The sequence below is a fragment of the Aulonocara sp. 'chitande type north' Nkhata Bay genome, linkage group LG5 (assembly GCF_057382095.1).
Source record: "Aulonocara sp. 'chitande type north' Nkhata Bay isolate Kocher_YH1m ecotype deep benthic linkage group LG5, A_spYH_male_GT1.1, whole genome shotgun sequence".
Lineage (NCBI taxonomy): Eukaryota > Metazoa > Chordata > Actinopteri > Cichliformes > Cichlidae > Aulonocara > Aulonocara sp. 'chitande type north' Nkhata Bay.
Window position 1 is genome coordinate 40,962,623 of NC_141348.1, and position 12,484 is coordinate 40,975,106.

Genomic DNA, 12,484 nt, shown 5'->3' on the forward strand with positions numbered 1-12,484 from the left:
GTAAGTTGTCACACTAGATTATCTTAAAATAAGAACACAAATACTTAATTGTGATTATTGATTTTAATTGTTAAATTCAAACCAAAACTGGAAATTTGAACAATTATGCCAAGAGAATTTGGAAAAAAACAATTATTTCAATTCAATACACATTTTAATCAAAACATTAAGTAGAAAGAAAACTTTAGTTTGAACTTTAAACTCAAATGTTCTCTGGCTTGCACATAAATCCATCATCCATGAATGGAATGCTGCAAATAACTTGCTTTACTTAACATGTTTATCCTCTGAACAAAACAGATGCCTTATTTCTGATTAATCAGACTCAACTTCAGAGTCACAATTCTGGCACACATAAATTGCCTGGCCTGAGGTGCAAGCATCATGGGCCCATTTGTTGCATTTTACGCATTTTACCAAGGTCTCTTTTGGACGACTGTTTGAAAATGGCTCCACACAGACAAGGCAGAAGCACTCTTCATCATCTGATGATGACTCTTGAATTATTTTTCTTCTTTTAGCTGCGTTGTTCTTCATAGGTCCAGATGTTTTCCCCCCTTGCGTCCCTCTCTTTTGAAACAGCTTTTTGCTAGATTCAGCCTTATTCTTTTCTTTTTCTAGTTGCTGCTTCACTGGTGTGTCGGTTAGAATTGCTGATTTGCGTCGTTTTCTTCCTTTGCCAAATGGTTTTCGGCGGCCAGCTTTTGGATATGGCTGGATGTCCTCTGGAGTTGGTAGTCCACTGTCAGTAATTGCCAGCACTGCAATTACTGACAGTGGACTACCAAGTTATTACAAATACAAATGAATTACAATATCACAATTTTTTGGAGCATTTATTTGTACTGGGGCAAGTTGTCACATGTGACGACTTGCCCCAAACTGACATTTATGCTAATTTTGGCTAAATGTCAGGGTTAGCTCAACATAGCACATCAGCTGAAGTATCAAAAGACACGTTAATGTCTCCTCTATTTTGTGTAAAATAATAATTTGTAACATCTATACCTAACAAAGTTGTACTGAAGAAAATTTAAAGTGATTTATTTTTCCTTTTAGGTCAAAAAAATAAAAAAGATGTGCTCACCTCAGATTAGAGCAGTCTTGACCACATGTGAACAGGAGGTTGACTATAGAAGAAGAAGTCACACAAAGTGGCTATTTCATTTTTGAGATAGAGCCTCTAGTGTTGGAGTTATGAACAGTGTGACAACTTACCCGTGTGACAACTTACCCCGCTCTCCCCTACTGATGAAGCAGTAAAGGAATCTATTTATTTAAACTTGCAGGTGGTTAGACAGAAAACTGGGCTAAATAAAAATGATTTTATTAAGAAGGCAATCACACACCACTTAATTCATTCAAACAGACATGGGTTGATGAGCTAGCTATGAAACGTGATAGTTGTCACATGTACAGTAACATAATGAAACTTATAATCAGCCCTGAGCAACAAAACTATGCCCACCCAACACCCAAAGGCTCATTGGGCTCACAGTGTCTATACGCAAAAATCCAAGCCACACAACGTAGAAAATAGCAAATAGGGCAGAGAAAGCTTTTTGAAGAGCCTGTTAAGAGCTCAACGCATTCTCTAATTATAGATCTCACTTGTTGTCTTTTGAAGAGAACTGTAAATGGGAGCACGCCAAAGTTTCAGATTACTACAAGTCTCATAAAAAATGAGGAAAAACAGCCCATGGCAGACCACTTTACAGGAGTATGAGAGCTTTTTTTACATCCCCTATCATTTCACTTAAGTGTAAGACATAAAGTATTAATGAAGAGTGAGAAGAAAAGGAACACTTCACTTAAAGACCTTACACCAGTAAGAGACCATGTGTCAAATGAGAGGGGAGAGAAATACCCCTGAAAGTGTCAAAAGACCGCCACGTAGAACACATCTGAGGATTTAGATAGATAGATAGATAGATAGATAGATAGATAGATAGATAGATAGATAGATAGATAGATAGATAGATAGATAGATAGATAGATAGATAGATAGATAGATAGATAGATAGATAGATAGATATTTCATCATTTTGCCCTCAGTTCATAGTGGGCTCTGTAAGTTTATATGACTGCGAACACAGTCTTGTAGGAGTGTGTGACAGTGTGAACTATCGCATGTTGTGGCCTTTGTTCTTCCACTCACACTCCTTCTGGAATAAGAAAATAAAGCGATGAAGGTCAGTTGGAGAGCAGACTGCCAAATATAGCCGCTGTGTTCATGTGAGGGCCAGACTCTCCAGAACGACAAGCCCAGCTCTGACCATGCCCTGTAATTGAGGAGAAAATAAGGACAGAAATTATATGTTTATTTTTGACAACAATTTTAATCTTCTGTGCTCTCCTTCAGAAAACGAGACGCCCACAAAAAGGCACTGAGATTCTGTCTTACTCGAGACTCAGAGTTGAGTTTTTGACTTTTTTAACCAGTGAACAAAATCTGTCAAATGAACATGGCCTGTCGTGTAGGGAAGCCTCAGTAGAAGAAATTTAAATTCAATCAAAACTAAGCTACTACTGACATGTATATTTATTCCCCATTTATAACACAGTTATTGTACTGTAAACACCGCAAATATCATTACTTTAACCTTCATTTAGGCCTGCTTAGACCCACAGATTCCACTCTATTTAAATCCTAATGTTTTTATAATAATAATCTGTAAAAAGCCCTTCATTCACTCTTGGGCTCATGTTATGATCCATAAATGTACAGTTTTGTACAGTTTTTAATTTATGCTCAATTTTCCTTAATTTAACACATTTACATAATGTGTATGAATTTTTATCTTTATATTGTTATGCAATGAAAAGAATCAGCTGAAGAGTTGAGTCTGGCAGGTTTGTGATAATATAATAATTTGGATATAATGGAAACCAATATTAATTTAATTAACCTCTTAACAAATAGTAATTTGTAGTTTATGTTTTGTGAATCTAAATGGAGTCTAACATGCAAAGAGACTGCTCCAGTCAGTGTAAAAGCAGTTTGGGAGCAAACTTGTTTTAAGCTGGCACACTTAAAACAACTTGAAAAATTTATCCAACAGCCCATTTTTTAACTAACAGTTTTCCTCTGTTAACATAATATTTGAAATACATTTTTTAGGCAAGACATATTTCTTACATATTTCTGGATTTTCCACTTTTTTCTTAATCTTAATCTTTTATTTCTTCCCCTGTTTCCCACTTTAAGGAAACAGTCTTCTTCTTTTTGGTCTTTTTTTTTTAAACTAAGCGTTTTAATTCATTTTATTTGATGTGATAATCTTTTCTTTATTTTATTTAATGACTGGATCCTTTTCTTCTTCGCATGCCTCTGTAGTTTAACCTCTTTAACCATCACAGTTAATGTCTGAAAAGGCAGTTAAATGCGTTTAAGAATATTGGAAACAGAGAGAGGGTTGAAACCAGAATAATAAAATCTCTGATAGAAACCACAGACTCGGTCAACTCATTTTTTTTTTTCTTCTTTTTAAATTTATGTGGCAGAGGCTACACGTTCTTTTGTTATTTTGCTCTCTCGGAGAAGAAGCAGAAGAGAAAGCTTAAGTCGTTTCGCACTTTTTATTTGCAGTTTTGCAGTTTAGTGTCTAACACAGCCAGCTTATAACTGAGGGCGTGCGTGAGCGTCTCTATAGACGAGTCCATCCAGATAATTCTCTGAGGGGATGTCAAATGTAGTCGTTTCCTTCAGACTCCACTGGACTAATCCCAGTGGAAAAAATAATGCCAGTGAAATTGAAATAATGTCCACACTGTGATTGATGACTAACCCATTCATGCATTTATATTGAAAAAAAAAAAAGATTCGACACTCTCGTTTGGGGAGGTGGGATGTCCTGATTTTAGCCACCAATCTCCGTCCATTTTCCCTCGGCTCTGGGTTTTTATTGCTTCTTAGCGAGTCTTCAAAGAGCCCATAGCCTATAATTAGGGGGCGGGACCCGAGTGCCTCAAAACACTTCCCCGCGTTAGAGCCCAACTTCTTCCAAACTGTCCCGGGACTCTGAGCTGCGCTGCTCCCACTCCCCTCAGCTTCCTAAGGATTTTGTTTCTCAGGGATGGCCGCATCTATTCTGGAGGTAGGGAATGTAATTGTAAGTAGCTTTTCATTTTTCTCCTTCTTCTTAATACAAACTTTTGATGGTGGAATATTTATAAGAAAGTCGTGCAGTTACTAAGGAAGAAACTTCCAGTAGTTTCAGGTCGTCTCATAGGTTATTATACATAGTGAGAGAGAAAAAAAATAAGAGTGATAAAAGAGATTTAAATATACTAAAGGCTAAGCTGCTGAAAGTGCCTTGAAATATTTCTATTCACACCGAGCCTATATTTGCACAAATTTGGCGTTTCCTTAAGATGTGATTGCTCATTATCTGGGAACTGTCAGAGGTGCAAGACATGAAGATAACAGGTCCTGTAAGGGCAGCAGGCTAGTTCATCTTAAAGGATGTCACGACTTTTTATTACTTACAAAACAGAGGAAAATCTGCATGAAGAAGGGAGTTCAACCAGAGTGTGTTGTGAGAGAAAGTGAATGAACTGAGAGTGAGTCAGATTTATATCTAAAAGTTAGCAGAATATTTGATTTTTAACCACGAATATTAAAAGTTACATGCTGTAGTTACAGATGTGTCACAGCTGGTTTGATAGTTGACACCTCAGCGCACAGTTTAAACAGAAATACAGGAATATAAGCTGATGTTTTATTAGTTATATCCATGTGTAAACTGTGCATCCAGCAGAAAGTCTCTGAAATGTTCTGCTGTAGCGTTAGGTACTTGCCACGTGGGAACCTAACATAAATCAAATTAAATTCTTGTGACATGTTTGAGTCAAATATATAATCTGATGTAATCGGTTCAGTTCAAAAATGGCACATTTTTTGCTTTGTAGATAATAAGATCACGACCGAGAACAATAGCTCGTTGCCATGATGGCAGTTAGATGACCTGGTACATATTTAAATCGTCTGTATGAGGAGAACTGTAAATTCAGGTGGATTTTTGTATTTTTCAAGCAAACATAAATGTTAAATTAATTTAAGCTGGTCGAAAGCAGTTTGGACAAAACTAAAAGTGAGGGAGTTCCTCCTTTGCTGAGCACAGCTGAAACTTTACAAACACAAACATCCACTGCTTAAAATTGCCGTGACCACTTAGAAAACAGAGAGAGGAGGAAAAGCCAGCGGTGGTTGTCACACATACGTTTTTTATTAGAGTTGACACTGACAGAAGCGGCAGCAGCAAGCAGCCATTTCCTGCAGAAAGTCTAATTTTCTCCCGTGTCTCCTCCTCCCCAGGAAGACGCACGCTATGGCTCCAGTCCTCTGGCTATGTTAACAGCTACCTGCAACAAGTTTGGCAGCACCAGCCCTGTCAGGGATTCAGCTACACCCGGTAAGACTGCCAGCACCTCTCCAGTAAAGAAGCCCTACAACATGACCTCTGACCTTCAGACAGCCAAGAACGGGCGGACCACAGACAGCAGTGGCCTGGCAGACTCCTACACTGGCTCCTTCACTTCAGCTGGAGGAGGAGGAGGTGGCGGGCTGCTTACACCCACTGGAAGTCCCCCTCCTTCAGCCGGAGGCTACACTACAGAATATAACCCTTTCTCTCACTCCTTCCAAACTTCGGTCTCACAGGACCCGTCTCTTTTAGTGTCCAAGGCCCATGCTACAGCCGATTGTCTCACCAGTGTGTATACTTCGCTGGATATGACACACCCCTATGGCTCGTGGTATAAGGCTGGTATCCACCCTGGCATAACTGCTGCTCCAGCTAATGCTACATCTTCCTGGTGGGATGTCCATCCCAACTCCAACTGGCTGTCAGCAACCCAGCCCCAAGCAGATGGAGGTCTGCAGGCCTCCCTGCAGCCTGTGGCACCACAGGCATCCCTTAGCCCACAGCTGCCCAGTTACAGCACCGATTTTACACCACTTAACCCAGCTCCTTACCCCTCCGTGGGACTGGGCTCCTCCTCACATCTCCTCCAACCTTCCCAGCACATGCTGCCCCAGGACATGTACAAGCCCAAACCTGTGCCAAGTGCAGGGCTAATTGAGAATCCCATGGGCCTAAAGCCTGCTAGGGGATCAGGGGGCTACAGCGGAGGGGCTACACCCACCCGGTCTTCATGCGACTGCCCCAACTGCCAGGAGCTGGAGAGGCTGGGAGCCTCTGCTGCATCCCTGAGGAAGAAACCAGTGCACAGCTGCCACATCCCGGGCTGTGGGAAAGTCTACGGCAAGGCCTCCCACCTGAAAGCCCACCTGCGCTGGCACACCGGCGAACGGCCCTTTGTTTGCAACTGGCTGTTCTGCGGGAAACGTTTCACCCGCTCTGATGAACTGGAGAGGCATGTGCGCACCCACACGCGGGAGAAGAAGTTCACCTGTCTACTGTGCAACAAGCGTTTCACACGCAGCGACCACCTCTCAAAGCATCAGAAGACCCACGCAGATTCTGCAATGCAGGGCAAAGCTGTAGCTGTGGAGGGAGACGCAGATTCTCGGAGCGAAGAGACCACAGAGCTCAACTCCAGCGCTGTACCTACCAATCCTGTCGCTGACCAAATCACCAACGGAGATGAGAAGACTGGCACGCCTAACGGGGTGGAGAACAGCAGTGGATTGTTGGAGATCTGACTTGATGAAGTCTTGCAATTTTAGAGGTGTTTTCTTTTCTTCTTTTTGTTTTTTTTTAAATAGGAAAAAAACTCACCTTACAAACACAAAACTGTATTTTATTTCAAGACATACAAAGGAGACAGTGTTTGAAAAGACTTGATATGATACAGGACTGATAAAGGTAGAAATCACTTCTGGACCACACACACACACAAGCATAAATATGACCAAGCCTGCAAACATATAGCGATCCTCAAATGTATGCAGACACACATGCACAAATATGAGCGACCGAGACATAAATGAACACAATATGCACATGTGAACAGGAATAACTATGAGCAAATGTGCAAACATCCATAATGCATGCATGCAGGGGGATACACAAAAGTACGTCTGCTCGGAAACACATACAAGTAAACATGCTCGTGCACAAATTTTGTAGCCTACACACATTTTCTGCCTTTCAAATGAGACAAACCACTGGGGAAATTTAATCTGCAAAAGCAGAAGGAAAAGAGCTCTGAAGCCGCAAAAGGAAAGTAGTTTTAAAACGAGACTTATGGTCAGGATGATGGAGTCGATGAAGCATTGCATGCCTAGAGAAAAATCTGATTTACAGCTGTACTTTGATACTTATTCATTATTCTTGAAACAATCAATGGACAATCTACACTTACAGCTTTTTGTTGCCAAAGACACTCTGTTGTACAAGGTATTGCATTTCACCTTTGTTTGCTGTTTGCTTCTTACCATGTCTAATTTAATTTCATATTTACTTTAATAATCTAATTTATGTCTTAAATTATACACATGAAAGATTATCTTGCACCTGCAGGAAATACCTGAAGAAAAAAAAGAATGCAAGATGGTTGAAGCCGGCCAAAAAGAAAATGAAATACATTAAATTAAGACTGTTTTTTCTTATTTATTAGCTATAAGGAAGAGTTTGGGGGTTGTTTTAAAAGTTTTATTTATAAACCTTGAAGTTAAATGTGCGTGTAAACTAATTCTTATATAATCTTTTAATTGTGAAGTCTTCCATACCTGGCAAAATAATGATCAATAAGGGCTTTCTTCCTTGTTTGTGCATACTATATATTGACAACAGTATATAGATATGTATATAGGTGTGTTATTTTTTTATGCATTTTCTATGTTTTGTATAACTTTCCACAAGAAATGATGTCTAGAACGCTTTGGTTACAACAACAAAGAACGTAAAGTAAAAGCTTAATTTTTTTTGATTATTAATTTTGTTATTTAGGCAGAACTGAAGTCCTGGTGTTTGCTGACTTGTTGTGAAATGAGTGTAAAAGATACTGTAAATAGCGATGAAGCATGGTACACATGTTGTAAGGTTTATGGTGTGGAATAATGACAATTTTGGTGCTTTTAAGAGTAAAAAAAAATTTGAAAGAGAATTTTTTTGTGTTGTTCCTACACAAAATCCTTCAGAGAGGAAGCTTTAACATGAAGACGGAAATAATGAGAAGCAATTCTTCCATGAGCCTTCACTTTATCATTTTATCACACTTTATCCCCTTCTCTCGCCTCACTTCACATCATTCTTTTCATATCTTACTGTATTTCCACCTCAGCCTGGCTAACCAAATACTTTCATTATCTTTTGCAGCACAAACAAAGCTGTTCACTGAATTGGAGTCTTAACTCCACACAATGACCCCCTTTCAGAGATCCACTGTAGTTACACTCAAGACAATTACTCCACTCTCCAGCTCAAGAGGGGTAATTACTGAGAGCGATGCTCCAGGAGAGTCAGGAGAGAGAAGAAGAGGGGATTAGGACAGGGGAGCTGTGGTTGTATTGTTTATCCAGGGAGGCGGTCAAACAAAGAACCCCAATTAAGGAAGGATGCGGGACGAAAGACACGATGTGGAGATACAGACGCTGAGAAGAGGCCGAGCCGATCCCCCAAGCATCTTTTAAAACGCCTCTCTTTTTCTCTGCCACTTTTCCTGGGTTTGAGGAAGAGTTAAAGTCCCAACAAGTGGCACTTGTTTGTCCTTCTCACCACTTTCTTGTCAGGTTACTCAGGCTTTTCCAGACTAATAAAAATACTTTAGGAGGGCGGATTTCCCGCTGTGTTTTAAAAGAGAGATAGCCTCAGGATAGACCAAATGAGGCCCCAGATATGTGCACCAGTAGCAGTGCCAGACAACAATGATTTAAGGAGCTAATCTTTATCATAATTAAGCATATTTCCAACAAGATATAGCAAGGCAGGCAAGCACACATGACAAATTTAGAGATATGGTCAAGTTTCATGGAAAATCTCAATTCGTAAACAATTACAATACATTAAACTAGAACAGGAAACAAAACACTGGCTTCATAAAAGTAAAGACTTTCATGACAGAAGTGAAGAGGAGACCTGCGCTGTTTGAACCCCCCTGAATCTACTGACTCTACTATTGTAACATTTACACTTCCCAGGCTGCATGGTTCCAATTTAGGGCTTCTAATGAGCTGTAGTTGAGGTCAATTTATATAAAACGTCCCGGGGCCGACTCTGTCATCAAGGGCCGACATGTTTATGGTGGTCTGAAGTGGGCACACGGTCGAGTCCACAACATAAAAGGCAAACATGGGGAATGAGGTATGGGTAGGGTGTGTCAGGCCAGCGAGAGAGGGTGGGGGGGTTAAGAAGACGGTCAGTGGCTTTTAAAACCTCTGCTACTACTGGTATTTTCTGCCTTTTTAAAATACACTGCCTTTGCAGTGGTGGTGGTATACTGTAGCCTTAACTTTATTTTTACTTCTTTTATTTAGAAAGCCAGGAAACATTAAGTGTTTCTTCAAGTAACAGCGTAAAAAGAAAATATACATGCAGTGACACATAGAGGCAAAAAGCAGAAGCTGGGACAATCTGTTCCATATGGTTTGCCCACAAGTGCCCATTTGCTCCATTTACAAAATCAAAAGCAGACTTAATAAGACTAAAAAGGTTATTCCAGAGGATCCTAGACACACCTGCTTAAGCCATCGTGCAACTAATTTCCGATCTAACAAAAACAAAGAAGCAATTTTAGAATATTTCCTCGCCCGGTGTTTTGTTAAGCGTTGACGACTCGATGAGTTACGCAAACTCAAGCTTAATGAATTACTCCGGGGAGGGGATCAGATTCCAGTTCATTAGAATGAAAGCCCTCATCGTGATGTGTTGAACAAAATGCTAATTAACCTCTTTTCCTGCTATTATCCGGTCCTAACTGATTAGTCACATAAAACAATGGGCTGTGTTCTGATATAGCCACAGGCACAAGTACCCCTACCTCTACCTGCCCGCATGTGCGGGCGGGGGTTTGTGAGAGGCAGGACAAAAGCGCAGGTGTCTGCAGGTGTGCCTGGGTCTCTGTGGCGAACAGTGGGCTGAAATGGGAAAGAATGTCAGCATGCCCAGAGGCTCAACAGCCAGGCCGCAAGTAACGACAAGATAAGGCTTTAGTGGCAAAGTGGAAAAGTAAAGTGACCTGAGTGAACCATAGCACGACCCGAAGAGCAAAAGAGGTCAGGCTAAACGAAACAAAGGTAAAGGAGAAAGACATTACAGGTAACAGAGGGCAAGAGGTAAAAAGGTCAAGCATGCTTTGCTGATGATTTGTTTTTATCTTTTTTAGCAATGCTTTACGTGGCTGAAGCGGAAACTGCACTATGAAAAAGTTCAAAGTACAAAAGATGTCTCTCAGTGATTAAGCATCTTTGTGGATTTTGCTTTATTTGCGCAGTAAATTCCACTCAATCCCAATCCTACTGCATTACTTCCTAAATCTCCTCGCTGTGCTACACTCACCGTAACACTGGCGATCGAGGTTTGGCCGACCTTGGTGTTAATGAATCAAGTATAAGCCGTGCGCCTCACACCATCAAACTTGTAATGCTTCTCTTATTTCCAATGCTAATCTTACAATATTAAAGCTTTTTTCCCCTAGTCTGTGAAGTTCCTTTAAAGTTTAAAAAGAAGTGCTCCCTCACTGCCCAACGCACCAAATGCACCACTAAATGAGGCCATTTTGTTTATAGGAACTGTGGGAGGGTTGTGGGTGACTCTGTGCCCCTTTAAAAAGATAATATGCTTCCCATTTAATGGCCTCCGGATGACAAATTGCTTCCAGGGGAAAATTAGGTTAAGAAAATTGCATGTGTGACACGTAAAGACATATCTGCTCAACTTAGGATGTTTGGCATCCATAAGTCAAATATGCGCAGTAATAGGTGCAGTTGATATTCTTTGAAGAAAAAAACACACACACACGTTTGCTCACAGGCTTTGAATGAGGTGCACACGTGGGCTGTTTGTCAATTATCACGTACGCCCAATCCTGACTGTCTTCGCGTGCAAATCACAGCTTTAACAGAATCTATCACGAGAACATATACAGCAAAGCACGGTTTACCCCATTTTTGCCATGATGGAAAGTTTCTTTCTTTCAAGACAAGCAGGCCTATATCTCTTGGAGCTGGTTGGAAAACCACTCAGAAAATTGATGGCCCATTATAACCTAATACCGTTACAAATATCTAGAGCACCATTAAAGTGTTCTTTCCTTTTGAAAATGCTTACTATCTTGACGGTATTCTGACTGACACAGAGCCCAAACCATCCATGTTTACTTTTTTTAAGTCAAGCCACTAAATACTTCCTTGGAACATTTAAAGTGAAGGGATTTAAGAGAGACAGTGCAGAGAAGGGGTGGCGGAGGTGTAAAAACCCACAGCTCTCAGGAGAAAAGGTAGAGAAAACAGAGTCGGGGAGAACCGCCACTGAAAGAACAGCAGTAAGTGAGAAAAAGAACGGAGTCGAATAGTAAATGAATCTGGATGCGAATCAACAGAATGAGGAAACTGAAGAAGGAAAAAACAGTCAGGGAGGAAGGAGGGAGAAGAGAGAGAGACAGAGAGTCGAAACGCAGAAGGAGAACGGAGCGATTTGGGTTGGAAGTGGGAACTGGGAGCCAGGGTTGGCAGGGTTTGGTGGAGGAGTGTGGTGGTTCAGAAGTCCTCCAGCGCGAGGCGCCAGTGTGTCCGGCGGGGGCCCTGACCATGAGCTGCCTCACCCCCCCAGAGCCACGGCCACAAACCCCCTCTCCCCCTTCACCACCACCACCACCGCCACCCATCCAACCCAAAACCCACTGGCAGGCAGCGCTTCACTGAAGCTGCTGCTGCTGCATGTTTATTTAATATTCTGAAGAAATTGAAATATCTTTGCGGGTTAACACACATACATACACAATTACATATCACTCACTCACACATACGTACAAGCGCGCATACATTCACACACATTACCACCACAATATATAAATAAATAAAGTCGAGTAATAACGTTCTCTTGATCTGTGGCCAAGAGCGGAGTCGGAGAAAATCTTTTTCAAATGGTGTTTTCAGAAGCGCAGAGTGAGGGGCGTGAATGTCTGACGCTGCGTGTTGCCTGAGCATGTCAGTCTCAGTCTGGTTCCATCAGAGAAAGAGAGAACATTCACAGCAAAAGATACTCCCAGTGTGACAGAAACACAGAAATTTAACCAAATGTGTGACTGTGCTGATATATTCAAATGACAGCTAGTGGATCGTGTAGATTCAGTGAAAAAGAAAAAAGAAATCACAGGTTGGGCAATTTAGCCACAGAGTGTGTGGTCCGTGAATGGGAGCATGTATATGAGGTGTTTGAGAAGTGTTAAATGAACAAATGTGCATGCCAGCTTTTTTTTTCTGTGTGCGTGAGTGAATGTATATGCACGCACGCACATCCATAATGAGTGTGCGATCATTACAAAGCAATTCCTTCAGACAGAAATCCCTTAAACAGCC

General features: G+C 41.1%; 1 protein-coding gene across 2 annotated transcripts; it reads left to right on the forward strand.

The window, feature by feature from the left end:
* The first annotated feature begins 3,982 nt into the window (after positions 1 to 3,982).
* On the forward strand, positions 3,983 to 6,667 carry LOC147331320 (transcription factor Sp7-like). 2 transcript variants are annotated; one of them, XM_086294314.1, is made up of 2 exons: positions 3,983 to 4,097; positions 5,318 to 6,667. In XM_086294314.1, exons 1-2 carry the CDS (start codon positions 4,077 to 4,079, stop codon positions 6,665 to 6,667), a joined length of 1,371 nt encoding a protein of 456 aa, XP_086150440.1. In that variant the 5' UTR covers positions 3,983 to 4,076. The 2 variants fall into 2 exon arrangements, with proteins under 2 accessions (XP_086150440.1, XP_086150439.1); XM_086294313.1 differs by having other exon boundaries at positions 4,020 to 4,112.
* Positions 6,668 to 12,484: the final 5,817 nt, after the last annotated feature.

Coding starts and splice junctions, on each gene's coding strand:
- LOC147331320 (XM_086294313.1), top strand. CDS start 4,077: ATGGCCGCATCTATTCTGGAGGTAGGGAATGTAATT. Junction 4,113..5,317: donor TGGAGGTAGGGAATGTAATT/GTAAGTAGCTTT, acceptor CCTCCTCCCCAG/GAAGACGCACGCTATGGCTC.